The sequence below is a fragment of the Cherax quadricarinatus genome, unplaced genomic scaffold (genome assembly GCF_038502225.1).
Source record: "Cherax quadricarinatus isolate ZL_2023a unplaced genomic scaffold, ASM3850222v1 Contig502, whole genome shotgun sequence".
Taxonomy (NCBI): domain Eukaryota; kingdom Metazoa; phylum Arthropoda; class Malacostraca; order Decapoda; family Parastacidae; genus Cherax; species Cherax quadricarinatus.
The window spans coordinates 135669-157500 of NW_027195528.1; the positions used below are offsets into that span (position 1 = coordinate 135669).

General features: G+C 42.6%; 1 protein-coding gene across 1 annotated transcript in view; it reads left to right on the forward strand.

Annotated features, from left to right (window-relative positions):
* The first annotated feature begins 1828 nt into the window (after window positions 1-1828).
* LOC128693116 (uncharacterized) overlaps window positions 1829-21832 on the forward strand; it is a 33236-nt gene continuing 13232 nt past the window's right edge. Inside the window, exons 1-2 of the mRNA XM_070080475.1 lie at window positions 1829-1985; window positions 21662-21796. Of these exons, the coding sequence (XP_069936576.1) occupies window positions 1829-1985; window positions 21662-21796 (292 nt within the window). The remainder of the gene's footprint in view (window positions 1986-21661; window positions 21797-21832) is intronic.

Genomic DNA, 21832 nt, shown 5'->3' on the forward strand with positions numbered 1-21832 from the left:
AATGTACAGAGAACTTTCATGGCACACACAAGTACGATAAAGTGCCTAAATTACTGGGAACGGTTGAAGTCCCTTGATTTGTATTCCCTGGAATGCAGGAGAGAAAGATACATGATAATTTACATTTGGAAAATACTAGAGGGATTAGTACCAAACCTACACATGAAATCACTCCCTATGAAAGCAAAAGACTCGGCAGGAAATGCAACATTCCCTTGATGAAAATCAGGGGCGCCACGAGTACAATCAGAGACAATACAATGAGGGTCAAGGGCCCAAGACTGTTCAACGGCCTCCCAGCATACATAAGGGGGATTACCTATAGACCCCTGGCTGTCTTCAAGAAGGCGCAGGACAGGCACTTAATATCAGTACCTGATCAGTCGTGCTGTGGTTCGTACGTCGATTTAATTGCTGCCAATAGTAACAATCGGGTTGATCTGATCCTAATCCATCACATGGCCTGGTGTCAGACCGGGCTGCGGGGGCGTTGACCCTCGAAACCCTCTCCAGGTATACTCTAGGTATACCTTTCCCAAATTCTACTACCAACCTTCGTAACTTCTCTTCAAAATCTCACAAAAGAACCGAGTCATCAGTAAGAAAAAAAAAACTGAATATTGTATTAGATTCATTAAACATGCTTCCCACTTCCTTACTCACCTTCTTCACACTCACATCTGGCTCTTCCTCACTCCTAACTGATGTTATACCTCCCTGCCCAATGCAAGAAATCACTGCCTCTCTTCCTCAGTATCCAACAATGCTTCAGAATATTGTCTCTATATTTTCAATACTTCCCTCTGTTGTTTTTAAGTTGTTAAAGCCATTATTAATTCACTAGTCTTATTCGATTAATTGCTCTCCAAACATTTTCTTTATTCTTAGCAAATTTTGCTGATAAAATCTAGACCAATCTCTCCTTATCTTTCTTTCAGCACTCTGTCTCCAACCTTTAATTTCTTTAACTCTCCTAATGCTCTCCCCTCCACATATTACTTCTACATTATAAAAAGACTAATATTCGATCTTTTTCTCCCTTTCCGCCCTCTTTTCCTCGTCATTCCACCAATCGCTTCTCCTCATTGCAACATCCACCCTCCCATACCTCCTCGACTCCCTCCTCACTACCTGTACTCTATCTAGTCAACCTTTTTCCAAACAGTTGCTTATATCTTATCTTAAATGTCTCCTTTAATTTATAAACTTTCACTTCTCTCTTCCCCACTGATGACATTCTTGTATCTCATCTACCTATCGCTCTCACTGTGCCTCATTTTGATACATATGACTCCCTTCTGAAGACATTTGCATCCAAAAGTATACCCTTTATCCTTTTAACTACTAATATATAGTCTATCATTGTATCCGATGTTGTATCTCGTTAATTCATTTATCCTCTTTTTTTTAACATACGCATTATATATATTGTCAAATCATTTTTGTACACATAGTTTAATTAGTATCGTCTCATTATCATTTACTCATTACACTCCAAACTAACCTATAACGTCCACTACGATGGTTTCTCTTGTTGTTTTTAGGTCCCTCACAACAAAACTGAACACTCGCATAATACCTCCCAAACTCTCTCTCCTCTACACTCCTCTCTTTCCCAGGTACATAAACTTCTCACATTCCACCCTTACTTTAAAATTCTTGAATTTATTCATATATATTCCCTCTTTTCTTTCCATGATTGATAAACTGATATTAATATTACTCCTTTCTGAGCTCTGATTCTCTCAGATAAACCTGACCTAATTCCATTTACCGAGTGAACTGCATATTTAAAGACTGCCAGAATGCATGTGAAATTATATATTACATGAGTCAGCACAAATGCTCAGCTATATGTGATACACGTATACTAATAATATTTAATATTTTTTCACAGTTTTGTGGGATCTGGTATCAGGTGGAGGAGGTACCTAACACCTACGTTGATGTGAAACAGTGTATAAGGTTAAATTATACGTGGGATGGTATGTATTACTTCCATGTATTGCTTTTTCTTTGCTTTAATAACAGAGTGAATGTTGCTTTCTTACTTCTGCTAGCCAGCACCTGTATGGCTGTTGCAAAACAGCCTTTTATAACGCTGCTGTTGCAACAAACCCAACTGTATGTTATTGCATGGTATTAGGACATTATTTGTATACTAACCTTTTATTATAAAGACATTGTTGTACGTCCACTGATAATGCATTATGTCCTGTGCCGTGTCAACATACTTGTCGGTAATCCTACCATTCCACAACACTATTATACAGAGGTACTGTGAAAGAGATTGGCTGACTCCCAAAAGTATGGTTGTGATGTAGCCACTGAACGTGAGGGATTGTTGCTGCAATCCCAATGTGATTTTATGGTGTATGTTTGTGTGTTGTTTGGTCATTTGGCAGACAAGAATACCTTAATACCTAAAATACGTATTAGAGTAAACTCTCGATGTATATTCGCTGAAATATACCTCTCGGTATATATATTCTGGATGTGGTGTTGAGCTACTGGAGACAAGGAATCCGTCAGGGATGCGAGGAAACAGAGCATGCAGAACATGGCTAGGGAAATGTCCAAACCTTACGTGGGGGAGATAGCTGTTGGTTAGTTAAAGAAATTAAAACCCTATCGACTGCACGAGTCACTAAGGTTGCATGGCACCCGTTCACCACCAGTAAAGACTACTGACAGACAAGGCTGCATGGCACCCGTTCACCACCAGTCAAGACTACTGACAGACACTCTTCTCGGTGTGTATCCCATTAAAGTGTTTACAGCTAGTCATGAAGCTGGCAGCTGGTCATGGGGTGAGTGGAGGCGGAGGTGGCTGCACCTCCACCGGGTGAGTGGAGGCGGAGGTGGCTGCACCTCCACGGGGAGAGTGGAGGCGGAGGTGGCTGCACCTCCACGGGGTGAGTGGAGGCGGAGGTGGCTGCACCTCCACGGAGTGAGTGGAGGCGGAGATGTGAGACAGAACAGCCACCCAGTGATGGACTTAATACTGTAATGATACTTAAATAACTATTGTTCAAAGATATAAATGGCTGTTAAACAATATGTTGAGAAATGGCATTACCAACTAAGTTTAAAGAGTTTATACGTAACTTAGAAAGACAGCTCATCGCCTGCACAGCCGCCCCTGCAGACGAGGTCTTGAGAAGCTGTCGAAGTCATCTCTCAACGGGCTGTAAAGAGTTATAATTTGTAAGATTATAAATTACCCCTAGGGGGTGTTATGTCAGCATATTTCATTCACTGATGGCTGACAAATTACATACTTGTTTGGACTCAAAAGTCCGCACCTAACTGCCGACTATAGGTTGATTACAAACTCCTTGCGACTCAAGAACTGCGCAGTCCCCAGTACTACAAGAAATTCGTAACCTACCTTGCTCTTGTAGCGTGAGCTATGGTGTTCTTCACACCTTCGACAGGTATTGGTGACTTGATAGAAGCTGAAGTGTCCTTGGATGTCCACGTCTTCCATAGTCTAGGAATACGTACACTGGTACACTATGTTCCACAAGATATGTCTTTATTATTCACAATCTTATCACAAGAGAAGGTGATCACACTTCTCTTAAGTGTTTATTGTGTTTTATGAGACACTTTGTTCACACTAACGCACAGATCGTTCTTTGTTGGTTATCCTGGCATCAGTGTCACTCTCAGTAGAGTCAAAAGTAATCTGAAGATGCCACCGCGCCCCACGCTGTTACTCCCCTAGCACAAAGAAAAAGCTGACCTAGTACTTTTGCTTCCTTACCACTTCCTCGATGAAGTAAAGCAGAATGTTTAAATCTTGCTGTCTTAAGCATAGACAACAATGTCCACTATCTTTACTATGGTAATAAAGTGGGAGCAGGATTTTCCTTAATTGTCCTGCTAAAGTAAGAGATGTACTGTCTCTTATTAAAATACACTCTGCAACACTGGACTGCAAGGAGCAGTGGTCAACTTGACCACGTCGCATACTCGTACTGCATCTGTGATCAATTACTCACTGTAGCAGTAAACAAGACGCTTGCCCCTTCTGAGATGGCTGGGCCCCTCAGGGCTGAAAGGGCTGAAAGGGGCTCAAGGGGCTGATACTCCCCTCCTGGAGAAAATTTCTCCACACAAAAAGAATGCAGATGTAATATATACAGACTTTGCAAAAGCCTTCGACAAGTGTGACCATGGCGTAATAGCGCACAAAATGCGTGCTAAAGGAATAACAGGAAAAGTCGGTCGATGGATCTATAATTTCCTCACTAACAGAACACAGAGAGTAGTCATCAACAGAGTAAAGTCCGAGGCAGCTACGGTGAAAAGCTCTGTTCCACAAGGCACAGTACTCACTCCCATCTTGTTCCTCATCCTCATATCCCACATAGACAAGGATGTCAGCCACAGCACTGTGTCTTCCTTTGCAGATGACACCCGAATCTGCATGACAGTGTCTTCCATTGCAGACACTGCAAGGCTCCAGGCGGACATCAACCAAATCTTTCAGTGGGCTGCAGAAAACAATATGAAGTTCAACGATGAGAAATTTCAATTACTCAGATATGGTAAACATGAGGAAATTAAATCATCATCAGAGTAGAAAACAAATTCTGGCCACAAAATAGAGCGAAACACCAACGTCAAAGACCTGGGAGTGATCATGTCGGAGGATCTCACCTTCAAGGACCATAACATTGTATCAATCGCATCTGCTAGAAAAATGACAGGATGGATAATGAGAACCTTCAAAACTAGGGAGGCCAAGCCCATGATGACACTCTTCAGGTCACTTGTTCTATCTAGGCTGGAATATTGCTGCACACTAACAGCACCTTTCAAGGCAGGTGAAATTGCCGACCTAGAAAATGTACAGAGAACTTTCACGGCGCACATAACGGAGATAAAACACCTCAATTACTGGGAGCGCTTGAGGTTCCTAAACCTGTATTCCCTGGAACGCAGGAGGGAGAGATACATGAATATATACACCTGGAAAATCCTAGAGGGACTAGTACCAAACTTGCACACGAAAATCACTCACTACGAAAGCAAAAGACTTGGCAGAAAATGCACCATCCCCCCAATGAAAAGCAGGGGTGTCACTAGCACGTTAAGAGACCATACAATAAGTGTCAGGGGCCCAAGACTGTTCAACTGCCTCCCAGCACACATAAGGGGGATTACCAACAGACCCCTGGCAGTCTTCAAGCTGGCACTGGACAAGCACCTAAAGTCAGTTCCTGATCAGCCGGGCTGTGGCTCGTACGTTGGTTTGCGTGCAGCCAGCAGCAACAACCTGGTTGATCAGGCTCTGATCCACCAGGAGGCCTGGTCACAGACCGGGCCGCGGGGGCGTTGACCCCCGGAACTCTCTCCAGGTCTCCAGGTAAACACTGGGGGGCGGCGGAAGTTCGCTGCAGGTGAACTATTCATCACTTAACATTAATTTAATTTTCTCACTCGCCACCACTGCTGCTTGTCTTTTCTGAACAGCTTTAGTTTGTGTGGTTTCTGGAGAATCACTAATTTTGTTTTCAACACTGTGTAATTCTAACGGTACTAGTTTATTTATTGTCCGCTTATTCACTACACCTTTGCTCAAAACATCAACTGTCCTGATGATTCCATTTGCATCAGGATATATGGTCACAATTTTTCCAAGTGGCCATTGGGCCTCGGACCATCATTGTCAATAATCACTATGTCACCAGGTCTTAAGGACTTATGATTTTCAGGAACACCAGCTCCATAGAAGTGTTCTCTCAATGAGGTGAGATAGTCTTCTCGCCAAATTTTCTCCCAACGTTCAATCACTTTATTAAGGTGTTTGAATTTACGTCTGAGTTGCTCAGGTTCGAAATAAGTAGGATCCTCTATGATTTCTTTATCATTCATGGGAGGAACAGGTTCGAGCCTTCTGCCATGGAGTAAATGAGATGGACTTAACACTTCTAAATTGTCCAGATCATCGGTAACATAAGTTAGAGGTCTGTTGTTAACTCTATTTTCTTTTTCAGTCACAACTGTACGGAATTCTTCTAAGTCGATTCTTTGACGATGAAGAGTCTTCCTTAAACAGCGTTTTACAATGCCGATCATTCTTTCATAAAATCCGCCGTGCCATGGAGATTTAGGAGGAATGTATCTCCAACGACATCTACGTTGATTCAGCATCTGTTGAACTTCTGGTTGATCAAAGATCTTGCTTATATAAACAGCACCAGCAACAAAGTTCGTTGCATTATCTGAAATCATCAGTCTGGGACATGCCCTTCTGGCTGCAAACCTTCTGAATAATTTGATAAAGGTTTCAGAAAACATGTCAGTGGCTACTTCTAGATGTACTGCTCTAGTTGTAGCACAAGTGAACAAACAGATGTACACCTTGATGGGAACTTTGTCAACTGTTTTGGTTAAAATTATTGGTCCAGTGTAATCTACACCTGTCACTTCAAATGGAGTGATATGACAAACTCTTTCAGAGGGATATGGAGGTGGACCTGGATACTGACATACTCGCATATCGTAGTGACGACAAGTAATACAGTCCCTTATCTGTTTTTTCACACTTTGTCGACCTTGAGGTATCCAGTAGGATTGTCGTATATGACAAAGTGTGTCAGCTACCCCACCATGTAACACGTTACTGTGGGCGTTTTGCACAATCAGTTTTGTTAGCCAATGATTCTTGGGGATCAATATTGGATGTATGGCTTCTTTAGGTAGTGAAGAATTATGAATTCTTCCTCGACATCTTATAATCTTTTCTGAGTCGAGATAAAGTCCTAAAGAATTAATCATGACAGGTTTCTTTGGGGATTTATCCTGTGTTTCCAGATATTTATATTCTGTAGAGAAAACATCTTTCTGTATTAGTTTCACCCAGTATTTAATGGGTTCAAGACATTCATAATCAGGTTTTATTCCTTTAATGAATTTATGGACAAGAGCTGTAACTCTTAAGAGTTTACCCAAAGATGAGTATTTAGATCCATCAATGACTATTTCTGTTGTGTCTGCAGTATTTACACAACTTATTTCCTCTGTGTTCAAGCAGACTGTTTCTTCTGGCATAATGTGAGCGTTTTGCTGAGGCCAGTTATTTTCATTAGAGAGCCAGTTCGGTCCGTGGAGCCATAATTTATTATCCACAAATTTCTTGAGTGGGACACCACGTGACAACATGTCAGCTGGATTCTCTTGGGTAGAGACGTGGAGAAAGAGATAATCTCTCTGCATCTCTTTTATTTCTGCTACTCTGTTCTGTACATAGACCAACTTACTCTTATTATTTCTTAACCACTGGAGAACTGCTTCATTATCACTCCAGATCACGGTTTTCTCAATAGTGAGATGATCAAGTACTTTGTTGAGATAGACAGCTAATTTTGTACCTACATAGAGTGCTGTCAGTTCCAATTGTGGTACTGTTCTGACCTTCAAGGGTGCTACCCTGGCCTTTGAAGTAATTAGTGTACTTCCTTCAGTATTACTCATGTAAGCTACAGCGCCATAACCTCTGGTTGACGCATCACAGAACACATGTAATGTGTACTTGTTTCCCTCTTGACCCGGTGGTCTGGTGGCTAAAGCTCCCGCTTCACACACGGAGGGCCCGGGTTCGATTCCCGGCGGGTGGAAACATTTGACACGTTTCCTTACACCTGTTGTCCTGTTCACCTAGCAGCAAATAGGTACCTGGGTGTTAGTCGACTGGTGTGGGTCGCATCCTGGGGGACAAGATTAAGGACCCCAATGGAAATAAGTTAGACAGTCCTCGATGACGCACTGACTTTCTTGGGTTATCCTGGGTGGCTAACCCTCCGGGGTTAAAAATCCGAACGAAATCTTATCTTATTTGTCTGGGAAGTTTAATTTGATGAAGTTGTTTAAACTCCTTAGATATTTCATCCCATGCTTGACTCATTTCTAGAGGCAAGTTCTCATCCCGTCCAATTTTGAGCTTCCATGCATCTTGCATAAGCATTTTACCTTTTATGGTAATTGGTTAGACGAGTCCTAGAGGATCAAAACATTGTGATACCTCTGACAGTAAACTACGTTTAGTGAGTGTACTGCATGATTTATTGTTTATCTTTTTGAGACTCAAAGTATCTTCCTGTGTGTTCCAATTAAGTCCCAGCATATTGTTGCAATCAGGAATTTCAGCTTCAGCGAAATCTTCTTTGATAAGTTCCCTTAATTGCTTTGAATTTGTATTCCACATCCTTAGAGGCATATTTGCTTCTTTCATCTCCTTGTTAGCTTCTCTGTATAAGGATTTCAAATCCTCCTCTTTATTCACAGTACCTTGAAGATTGTCCACATAGAAACTTTTCTTTAAGATTTCTTAGAAGGGACTTTCAGATTTCTTCAAATGTGTATTTAGAGTAGCTTCTAGTAAGAATGGAGAGGATGTTGCACCAAATAATACTGATTCGAAACGATAAGTTTTCACAGGACTTTGAGGATCATGTGGATTTTCAGGCCACAAGAATCGAGTATAATCCCTATCTATTTCTTGTAGTCCTACTCTTAAGAAAGCTTTGGAAATATCAGCCGTATAGGTATATGAATTTGTGCGAAATTTCATAAGCACGTCTCCAAGCTTCTCAGTTAGTGAGGGTCTGGTCATCAGACAGTCATTAAGACTTGCTACATCTTTATTTGCACGTGCGCTGCAGTTATATACAACACGTAGTAGAGTGGTTTCAGAATCTTTTCTGACTCCATGGTGCGGGAGATAATGAGCTTCTGTCTTCAACTTATCTTCGACTATTTCCTCAATGAATTTATTGTCCAACTGTTCTTGTATGATATTATCATAGACAGTCAGTAGCTCTGGATTCTTCCTGAGCTCATGTATTTGTGCTTTCATCTGTCCGAAAGCCATGCGATAATTGCTAGGCAGATGTGGTGGATTTAATTTCCATAGTAACCTAACCCAGTACTGTCCATCTTTATACTTGACAGTGTCCAAATATCGGTTATAAGTCTGAGACTCTTGTGGGCTTGGTTTATTTACATCAATACCTATCGCATCTAAATCCCACAACTTATCAACTGGTTCATTCATTTCTTCCAGTAATGATAATTTTTGCTGTGGTACATGATCAGCGGTTATTCTCGTAACTAGTACATTTTCCACTGAATCAATATCAGCTTCTTTCCCACTTTGAGAGGGAATGGGACCACATATCATGTGGCCTCCTGCTGTTTTCAGCAAGTGAACATCATGTTTACTTACTATATTTTGCACAAAACAGTGATAATAATCACTTCCATTGATTAAATCAATTGGACTAATAGTGTCCGTCTGTATGTCAGGACAGGCTAACTTGACCTTAGCTGCTTTCAGTGCTGCAACTGTTTCTTTTAATCCCTGGATCTGCACAGACTTAGGCAAATCATCTACTACCAGAGCTTCTACTGTCTTTTTCCTGTTTCCTAGACCAACAGTGATTCTGGCTAGGTCATATGTCTGTTGAAGGACCTTTGTGAGCCTTGATCAAATAGTGTTAGCACATTGGTTTTGTGTAATTTATTAGATAACTCAACTCGAGCTATCGGGAGAGCTGTTGCTATAAACTTATCTCTCACATTTAATGCTGTTGCTTGTTGACTTCCTGATTCTGTGGAAGTCTTCTGCTGTTCAGCGAAATTATTTGGGCATAATGCTGTATGATGCATACCCTGGCATTTAAAACACTTCTTCAGTGAGCATTTACCTCCCTTGTGTTCACCTAAACACTTGATGCACCATTTCAGCTGATGAACACGTTGTTTACGTGCCTCCATTGATGTGTATTGAATACAATACTGTGCCCAATGTGTTCCATCACAAAGTACACATTTTGGAGTACGATTATGTATGACCGTCTGTTTACTGTCTGTTGTATTCACAGCTTGATAAGTGCCTATATGGGATTTCCCATTCTGTGGTTTAGTGGGAGTAGGTATACTCTTTTTATACTGAGTTGAAGGTTTATTATCCACTGGATTTGTGGATTTTTCATCTTGTCTCGTTGCTTGCATGCATGAAACTATTGTTTGTAAACCATTGCTAATTTCTTCACAAGTTAAATAGCGTTTATTGAACATAATATTTAATCGTTCAATAGTTTGTGGTGACAACTTATACCACTGATAAACCAATCACATTGTCTTAGGTCATATTTAGCATCTAGAGATCTGAGACTATTGTCTAATGTGATTCTAAATGCCTGTAAGTCTGAATAGCAATGTTTGGGTGGCTTCAAGCTTGATATTAAGACTGCATGTCTAACTCTAGCCTTGTCATCATCAAAGTAATTGTCTGCTAAGACACGTAAGGCTATTTGATAATTGCCTTTAACCACCGGAAATGACTTAATCAGTTCATAGGGTTCTCCCTTCACAAGACATTTAAGGTAATTGAACTTAGCAATCTCATCTATGTCAGTTCGTGAATTTACTATGGATTGAAAACCACTAATGAATTCTTCATAATTATGACCTTGGAAAATAGGTAATGACAATGTAGGTAAGCTTGGTAATGGGACACTTGTTGTTGTTACAGGTGTAACAGGTGCTTGACCACTAGTTACAGTAGGTCTCTGTGACAGAGTTTTGCGGCAGATAGCCTGTACTCCTGTCCACCTTAATTGTTGATTACTAAAAGTATCCAAAACATTTTTAATTTCATCCTCAGATGGATCTGATTCAAGAAATTCCTTTTCATAATGTGTATAGTCTGAATTAATTATTTTCAGACGTTGTGCAAGTAATTCAAATTTGACCTCAAGATCATCAAAATCTATGTTTGTATCTTGAGTTAATCCTATACAGACTGAAATTAGATTTTCTAATTGTGTAATCTTAGTCTGTAAAGACTGAAACTGAGTTTTCAAACAAGCCATTTTAATGATATACTGAAAATTCTAGCACCACACTTAGAGTGTTTAAAAAACACTGTACTGCTATAACCAGCTGAGTTTTTGTTATGCTTAAGTCAGCAATAATCGAGTCAGACACTACTGACCCACTAAGCTTAATCTCAGGGTCAATGACCATGAAGGGTACAGAGTACATATTGGTGGTGTTTATGGCTTGAGTTTGCTGTGTCAGCCTGACCACGATGATTAATCGTAAATAACGATGTAATACACTTCATTCACTATACACTATAAATGTCACTGTATAACTGTAAATCACACGTGAATATTACTTACACATATATAAATGTCACTGTTAATATATTTTGAAAGCTTACACTTTATGTATAAGTTCCTTTAATATAACAGGTATATCTATAAGAAACAAACTTTAACACAATCTTGTCTCTTAATTTCTGTCTATAAACAATATAAACACTATGTGTATATACACTCAGACAAACTGAACATCACTTGGGTTGTTGTTGTCTTAATCAGCGCTTCTTCTTCGAGTTTGGAGCAGTGGATGCAGGGTGCCATCCCCCGTTTTCTTGTTGGGTGAGTCACCCAGCTCCCGTTTTCTTTGGGTGAACGCTGGGTGAGCACCCGTTTTCTGTGATTGAGTCTGGAGGGACTCATTTATACTGATTTAAATTGTAAAACACTAGTTTTACAGCTTTTTTCGAAGGACCTTGGCTCGTATGTTATTTGCACACTGTAGTACAACATATCTGGACCACAGTGTGGTCTTTATCTGGTTCGAGCACGACCAATATGTTGAGAAATGGCATTACCAACTAAGTTTAAAGAGTTTGTACGTAACTTAGAAAGACAGCTCATCGCCTGCATAGCCGCCCCTGCAGACGAGGTCTTGAGAAGCTGTCGAAGTCATCTCTCAACAGGCTGTAAAGAGTTATAATTTGTAAGATTATAAATTACCCCTAGGGGGTATTATGTCAGCATATTTCATTCACTGATGGCTGACAAATTACATACTTGTTTGGACTCAAAAGTCCGCACCTTACTGCCTACTATAGGTTGATTACAAACTCCTTGCGACTCAAGAACTGCGCAGTCCCCCATACTACAAGAAATTCGTAACCTACCTTGCTCTTGTAGCGTGAGCTATGGTGTTCTTCACACCTTCGACAGATATCGGTGACTTGATAGAAGCTGAAGTGTCCTTGGATGTCCACGTCTTCCATAGTCTAGGAATACGCACACTGGTACACTATGTTCCACAAGATTTGTCTTTATTATTCACAATTTTATCACTAAAGAAGCTGATCACACTTCTCTTAAGTGTTTATTGTGTTTTATGAGACACTTTGTTCACACTAACACACAGATCGTTCTTTGTTGGTTATCCTGGCGTCAGTGTCACTCTCAGTAGAGTCAAAAGTAATCTGAAGACACCACAACGCCCCATGCCGTCACTGCCCCTTGCACAAAAAAAAAAGCTGACCTAGTACTTTTGCTTCCTTGCCACTTCCTCGATGAAGTAAAGCAGAATGTTTAAATCTTGCTGTCTTAAGCATAGACAACAATGTCCACTATCTTTACTATGGTAATAAAGTGGGAGCAGGATTTTCCTTAATTATCCTGCTAAAGTAAGAGATGTACTGTCTCTTATTAAAATACACTCTGCAACACTGAACTGCAAGGAGCAGTGGTCAACTTGACCACGTCGCATACTCGTACTGCATCTGTGATTAATTACTCACTGTAGCAGTAAACAAGATGCTTGCCCCTTCTGAGAGGGCTGGGCCCCTCAGGGCTGAAAGGGCTGAAAGGGGCTGAAGGGGCTGATACCCCCCTCCTGGAGAAAATTTCTCCACAGTTATAACAATACCAAAGTATGGCTATACTTTCAATGCAACAGACATTGTTATTATAATTTTCACAATACAGCGTAAACTTAATATAATATAATAATATTATATCTTTATTTGTACAAGTACACGTACATGAGACACAGGAATAGTTGACAGCAATCACGTACTACTATATATAAAGCCGCATTTCGGGTAAATTAGGTCAACTTTGTCCCAGGATGCGACCCACACCAGGCGACTAACACCCAGGTACCCACTTTACTGATTAGTGAACATGGACAACCTGTGTAAGAAGACACGCCCAATAGTTTCACCTTCGCCGGGAATCGAACCCAGACTCTCACCGTGTGAAGCGAGAGCTTTTGCCACCAGGCCACGGTGTATCGTTAATATATCCTACAATACCAGCTACAATCCAAGTAAGACCTAGTACCTATGAAATGTTCTGTTACATAATGCATTACGCAAACTGCTTATCACGTAAGTTAATATGTACTTGTACAAGTAAAGATTATTATTATTATTGGGAATTAATATTTAAGAGATGTTTTCCAGAGTTTTCAAAAACAAAACTGACTTAATAAAATCAGAGAACATAAAGTTGAGAGATCAGGTGTGTTGAGGTCAAACGTAGTTTAATATGTCGGGTCACATGGCAACAGTGATTAACGTGGCCAAAAAAAATCTGATACAGAAACTACAGGAGTTTTACGTCCCTGTAGTGCTCAGTACAATTATGATTGCTGTTTGGCAACGGCACCTTTACTGGCACACTTCTTGTTAATGGTGAGTGCAGCCTCGTCCAACTTGTTAATGGTGAGTGCAGCCTCGTCCAACTTGTTAATGGTGAGTGCAGCCTCGTCCAACTTGTTAATGGTGAGTGCAGCCTCGTCCAACTTGTTAATGGTGAGTGCAGCCTCCTCCAACTTGTTAATGGTGAGTGCAGCCTCGTCCAACTTGTTAATGGTGAGTGCAGCCTCGTCCAACTTGTTAATGGTGAGTGCAGCCTCGTCCAACTTGTTAATGGTGAGTGCAGCCTCGTCCAACTTGTTAATGGTGAGTGCAGCCTCGTCCAACTTGTTAATGGTGAGTGCAGCCTCGTCCAACTTGTTAATGGAGAGTGCCGTCCAACTTGTTAATGATGAGAGCTCCACCACAGAGAGCTCCATCACAGAGAACTCCACCACACAGAGCACCACCACAGAGAGCTCCACAACAGAGAGCTCCAGAACATAGAGCTCCACCACAGACAGCTCCAAAACAGAGAGCTCCACCACAGAGAGCTCCAACACAGAGAGCTCCACCACAGAGAGCTCCACCACAGAGAGCTCCACCACAGTGAGCTCCACCACAGACAGCTCCAAAAAAGAGAGTTCAACCACAGAGAGCTTCACCACAGAGAGCTCCACCACAGAGAGCTCCACCACAGAGAGCTCCATAACAGAGAGCTCCACTACAGACAGCTCCACCACAGAGAGTTCAACCACAGAGAGCTCCACCACAGAGAGCTCCACCACAGGGAGCTCAACCACAGAGAGCTCCACCACAGAGAGCTCAACCACAGTGAGCTCTACCACAGAGAGCTCCACCACAGAGAGCTCAACCACAGAGAGCTCCACCAAAGAGAGCTCCACCACAGAGAGCTCCACCACAGACAGCTCCACCACAGAGAGCTAACCCACAGAGAGCTCCACCACAGAGAGCTCCATAACAGAGAGCTCCACCACAGACAGCTCCACCACAGAGAGTTCAACCACAGAGAGCTCCACCACAGAGAGCTCCACCACAGAGAGCTCAACCACAGACAGCTCCACCACAGAGAGCTCAACCACAGTGAGCTCTACCACAGAGAGCTCCACCACAGAGAGCTCAACCACAGAGAGCTCCACCAAAGAGAGCTCCACCACAGAGAGCTCCACCACAGACAGCTCCACCACAGACAGCTCCACTACAGAGAGCTAACCCACAGAGAGCTCCACCACAGAGAGCTCCATAACAGAGAGCTCCACCACAGACAGCTCCACCACAGAGAGCTCCACCACAGAGAGCTCCACCACAGACAGCTCCACCACAGACAGCTCCACCACAGAGAGCTAACCCACAGAGAGTTCCATCACAGAGAGCTCCATAACAGAGAGCTCCACCACAGACAGCTCCACCACAGAGAGTTCCACCACAGAGAGCTCCACCACAGACAGCTCCATAACAGAGAGCTCCACCACAGACAGCTCCACCACAGAGAGCTCCATAACAGAGAGCTCCACCACAGACAGCTCCACCACAGAGAGCTCCACCACAGACAGCTCCACCACAGACAGCTCCACCACAGACAGCTCCACCACAGAGAGCTAACCCACAGAGAGCTCCACCACAGAGAGCTCAACCACAGATAGCTCCACCACAAAGAGCTCCACCACAGAGAGCTCAACTACAGAGAGCTCAACCACAGAGAGCTCAACCACAAAGAGCTTCACCACAGAGAGCTCAACCACAGAGAGCTCTACCACAGAGAGCTCCACCACAGAGAGCTCCTCCACAGAGAGCTCCACAGAGAGCTCCACCACAGAGAGCTAAACCACAGAGAGCTCCAGCAGAGAGAGCTCCACCACAGAGAGCTCCACCACAGAGAGCTCCACCACAGAGAGCTCAACCACAGAGAGCTCAACCACAGAGAGCTCAACCACAGAGAGCTCTACCACAGAGAGATCCACCACAGAGAGCTCCACCACAGAGAGCTCCACCACAGACAGCTCCACCACAGAGAGCTCAACCACAGAGAGCTCCACCACAGAGAGTTCAACCACAGAGAGCTCTACCACAGAGAGCTCCACCACAGAGAGCTCCACCACAGAGAGCTCCACCACAGAGAGCTCCACCACAGAGAGCTCCATCAGAGAGAGCTCCACCACTAAGGTATTTGAGGAGGTAGATCATGGTAATGAATATGATATTGTGTATATGGACTTCAGTAAAGCTTTTGACAGGGTCCCACATCAGAGACTATTGAGGAAAATTAAAGCACATGGAATAGGAGGAGAATTTTTTTCCTGGATAGAGGCATGGCTGACAAATAGGCAGCAGAGAGTTTGCATAAATGGGGAGAAATCAGAGTGGGGAAGCGTTACGAGCGGTGTTCCACAGGGGTCAGTGTTGGGCCCCCTGCTGTTCACAATCTACATAAACGACATAGATGAGGGCATAAAGAGCGACATCGGCAAGTTTGCCGATGACACCAAAATAGGCCGTCGAATTCATTCTGACGAGGACATTCGAGCACTCCAGGAAGATTTGAATAGACCGATGCAGTGGTCGGAGAAGTGGCAGATGCAGTTTAATATAGACAAATGCAAAGTTCTAAATGTTGGACAGGACAATAACCATGCCACACATAAACTAAATAATGTAGATCTTAATATTACGGATTGCGAAAAAGATTTAGGAGTTCTGGTTAGCAGTAATCTGAAACCAAGACAACAGTGCATAAGTGTTCGCAATAAAGCTAACAGAATCCTTGGCTTCATATCAAGAAGCATAAATAATAGGAGTCCTCAGGTTGTTCTTCAGCTCTATACATCCTTGGTTAGGCCTCATTTAGATTATGCTGCACAGTTTTGGTCACCGTATTACAGGATGGATATAAATTCTCTGGAAAATGTACAAAGGAGGATGACAAAGTTGATCCCATGTATCAGAAACCTTCCCTATGAGGATAGACTAAGGGCCCTGAATCTGCACTCTCTAGAAAGACGTAGAATTAGGGGGGATATGATTGAGGTGTATAAATGGAAGACAGGAATAAATAAAGAGGATGTAAATAGTGTGCTGAAAATATCTAGCCTAGACAGGACTCGCAGCAATGGTTTTAAGTTGGAAAAATTCAGATTCAGGAAGGATATAGGAAAGTACTGGTTTGGTAATAGAGTTGTGGATGAGTGGAACAAACTCCCGAGTACAGTTATAGAGGCCAGAACGTTGTGTAGCTTTAAAAATAGGTTGGATAAATACATGAGTGGATGTGGGTGGGTGTGAGTTGGACCTGATAGCTTGTGCTACCAGGTCGGTTGCCGTGTTCCTCCCTTAAGTCAATGTGACCTGACCTGACTAGGTTGGGTGCATTGGCTTAAGCCGGTAGGAGACTTGGACCTGCCTCGCATGGGCCAGTAGGCCTTCTGCAGTGTTCCTTCGTTCTTATGTTATGTTCTTAACAGTGAGCTCCACCACAGAGAGCTCCACGACAGAGAGTTCCACCACAGAGCTCCACCACAGAGAGCTCCACCACAAAGAGCTCCACCACAGACAGCTCCACCACAGACAGCTCCACCACAGAGAGCTCCACCACAGAGAGCTCCACCACAGTGAGCCCCACCACAGAGAGCTCCACCACAGAGAGCTCCACCACAGAGAGCTCCACCACAGAGAACTCCACCACAGAGAGCTCCACCACAAAGAGCTCCACCACAGACAGCTCCACCACAGACAGCTCCACCACAGAGAGCTCCACCACAGATAGCTCCACCACAGTGAGCCCCACCACAGAGAGCTCCACCACAGAGAGCTCCACCACAGTGAGCCCCACCACAGAGAACTCCACCACAGAGAGCTCCACCACAGAGAGCTCCACCACAGTGAGCCCCACCACAGAGAACTCCACCACAGAGAGCTCCACCACAGAGAGCTCCACCACAGCGAGCCCCACCACAGAGAACTCCACAAGCTCAACACATCAGCAGTGAATCAGAGTTTCTCCTGTTAAACTCTCTTACGCTAGTTCTTACATTCTCACTGGTGAAGGTCTTGAACCTGACTCTTACATTCTCACTGGTGAAGGTCTTGAACCTGATTCTTACATTCTCACTGGTGAAGGTCTTGAACCTGATTCTTACATTCTCACTGGTGAAGGTCTTGAACCTGACTCTTACATTCTCACTGGTGAAGGTCTTGAACCTGACTCTTACATTCTTACTGGTGAAGGTCTTGAACCTGACTCTTACATTCTCACTGGTGAAGGTCTTGAACCTGATTCTTACATTCTCACTGGTGAAGGTCTTGAACCTGACTCTTACATTCTTACTGGTGAAGGTCTTGAACCTGACTCTTACATTCTCACTGGTGAAGGTCTTGAACCTGACTCTTACATTCTCACTGGTGAAGGTCTTGAACCTGACTCTTACATTCTCACTGGTGAAGGTCTTGAACTTGACTCTTACATTCTCACTGGTGAAGGTCTTGAACCTGACTCTTACATTCTCACTGGTGAAGGTCTTGAACCTGACTCTTACATTCTCACTGGTGAAGGTCTTGAACCTGACTCTTACATTCTCACTGGTGAAGGTCTTGAACTTGACTCTTACATTCTCACTGGTGAAGGTCTTGAACCTGACTCTTACATTCTCACTGGTGAAGGTCTTGAACCTGACTCTTACATTCTCACTGGTGAAGGTCTTGAACCTGACTCTTACATTCTCACTGGTGAAGGTCTTGAACCTGACTCTTACATTCTCACTGGTGAAGGTCTTGAACCTGACTCTTACATTCTCACTGGTGAAGGTCTTGAACCTGACTCTTACATTCTCACTGGTGAAGGTCTTGAACCTGATTCTTACATTCTCACTGGTGAAGGTCTTGAACCTGATTCTTACATTCTCACTGGTGAAGGTCTTGAACCTGATTCTTACATTCTCACTGGTGAAGGTCTTGAACCTGACTCTTACATTCTCACTGGTGAAGGTCTTGAACCTGACTCTTACATTCTCACTGGTGAAGGTCTTGAACCTGACTCTTACATTCTTACTGGTGAAGGTCTTGAACCTGACTCTTACATTCTCACTGGTGAAGGTCTTGAACCTGATTCTTACATTTTCACTGGTGAAGGTCTTGAACCTGACACGACAACATTAAACACTGAGTGAATGTCAAACCTGTCAACTTAGATTATCTTCTATATACACAATCCTCTAAAATAATGACAGTAAAGTAATGCTTCATATAACCTTGTTAAATATAATTTTATTACCTTGAGTGTGACCACATGTATAGTTACCTTGAGTGTGACCACATGTATAGTTACCTTGAGTGTGACCACATGTATAGTTACCTTGAGTGTGACCACATGTATAGTTACCTTGAGTGTAACCACATGTATAGTTACCTTGAGTGTAACCACATGTATAGTTACCTTGAGTGTAACCACATGTATAGTTCCCTTGAGTGTAACCACATGTATAGTTACCTTGAGTGTGACCACATGTATAGTTCCCTTGAGTGTAACCACATGTATAGTTACCTTGAGTGTAACCACATGTATAGTTCCCTTGAGTGTAACCACATGTATAGTTACCTTGAGTGTGACCACATGTATAGTTACCTTGAGTGTGACCACATGTATAGTTACCTTGAGTGTGACCACATATTTAGTTACCTTGAGTGTGACCACATGTATAGTTACCTTGAGTGTGACCACATGTTTAGTTACCTTGAGTGTGACCACATGTATAGTTACCTTGAGTGTGACCACATATTTAGTTACCTTGAGTGTGACCACATGTATAGTTACCTTGAGTGTGACCACATATTTAGTTACCTTGAGTGTGACCACATGTATAGTTACCTTGAGTGTGACCACATATTTAGTTACCTTGAGTGTGACCACATGTATAGTTACTTTGAGTGTAACCACATGTATAGTTACCTTGAGTGTGACCACATGTATAGTTACCTTGAGTGTAACCACATGTATAGTTACCTTGAGTGTAACCACATGTATAGTTACCTTGAGTGTAACAACATGTATAGTTCCCTTGAGTGTAACCACATGTATAGTTACCTTGAGTGTGACCACATGTATAGTTACCTTGAGTGTAACCACATGTATAGTTACCTTGAGTGTGACCACATGTATAGTTACCTTGAGTGTAACCACATGTATAGTTACCTTGAGTGTAACCACATGTTTAGTTACCTTGAGTGTGACCACATGTATAGTTACCTTGAGTGTGACCACATGTATAGTTACCTTGAGTGTAACCACCTGTATAGTTACCTTGAGTGTGACCACATGTATAGTTACCTTGAGTGTAACCACATGTATAGTTACCTTGAGTGTGACCACATGTATAGTTTCCTTGAGTGTAACCACATGTATAGCTACCTTGAGTGTGACCACATGTATAGTTACCTTGAGTGTGACCACATGTATAGTTACCCTGAGTGTAACCACATGTATAGTTACCTTGAGTGTGACCACATGTATAGTTACCTTGAGTGTAACCACATGTATAGTTACCTTGAGTGTAACCACATGTATGGTTACCTTGAGTGTAACCACTTGTATAGTTACCTTGAGTGTAACCACATGTATAGTTACCTTGAGTGTAACCACATGTATGGTTACCTTGAGTGTGACCACATGTATAGTTACCTTGGGTGTGACCACGTATACAGTTACCTTGAGTGTGACCACATATACAGTTACCTTGGGTGTGACCACGTATACAGTTACCTTGAGTGTGACCACATATACAGTTACCTTGGGTGTGACCAAGTATACAGTTACCTTGAGTGTGACCACATATACAGTTACCTTGGGTGTGACCACGTATACAGTTACCTTGAGTGTGACCACATATACAGTTACCTTGGGTGTGACCACGTATGCAGTTACCTTGAGTGTGACCACATATACAGTTACCTTGAGTGTGACCATATATACAGTTACCTTGAGTGTGACCACATATACAGTTTCCTAGGGTGTGACCACGTATACAGTTACCTTGAGTGTGACCACATATACAGTTACCTTGAGTGTGACCATATATATAGTTACCTTGAGTGTGACCACATATACAGTTACCTTGGGTGTGACCACGTTTACATTTACCTTGAGTGTGACCACATATACAGTTACCTTGGGTGTGACCACGTATACAGTTACCTTGACTGTGACCACATATACAGTTACCTTGATTGTGACCATATATACAGTTACCTTGAGTGTGACCACATATACAGTTACCTTGGGTGTGACCACGTATACATTTACCTTGAGTGTGACCACATATACAGTTACCTTGAGTGTGACCACATATACAGTTACCCTGAGTGTGACCACATATACAGTTACCTTGAGTGTGGCCACATATACAGTTACCTTGACTGCGACCACATATACAGTTACCTTGAGTGTGACCACATATACAGTTACCTTGAGTGTGGCCACATATACAGTTACCTTGACTGCGACCACATATACAGTTACCTTGAGTGTGACCACATATACAGTTACCTTGAGTGTGACCACATATACAGTTACCCTGAGTGTGACCACATATACAGTTACCTTGAGTGTGGCCACATATACAGTTACCTTGACTGCGACCACATATACAGTTACCTTGAGTGTGACCACATATACAGTTACCTTGACTGCGACCACATATACAGTTACCTTGACTGCGACCACATATACAGTTACCTTGACTGCGACCACATATACAGTTACCTTGACTGCGACCACATATACAGTTACCTTGACTGTGACTACATATACAGTTACCTTGAGTGTGACCACATATACAGTTACCTTGACTGTGACCACATATATAGTTACCTTGACTGTGACCACATATACAGTTACCTTGACTGTGACCACATATACAGTTACCTTGAGTGTTACCACATATACAGTTACCTTGACTGTGACCACATATACAGTTACCTTGACTTCGACCACATATACAGTTACCTTGACTGTGACCACATATATAGTTACCTTGAGTGTGACCACATATACAGTTACCTTGACTGTGACCACATATATAGTTACCTTGACTGTGACCACATACAATTACCTTGAGTGTGATCACATTTCTTCTTTCTAGAAACCTTTTCGGATCTGGTAGTTTTATACCTGACCTGCTTCCACAGGTATTCAGTTTGACGTTGTGTCTGAGGGCCTGGACGAGGATGGGCAGCTGGTAGACCAGTTCACTAGTATCTCCCAGGTTCAGCCTCAGGGACAGACTCACTCGCGTCCCTATCTGCAGATTCGCTCTCCAAATGGTAAGTGTAATGAAGGGAATAGAGACAAGTTAAGGG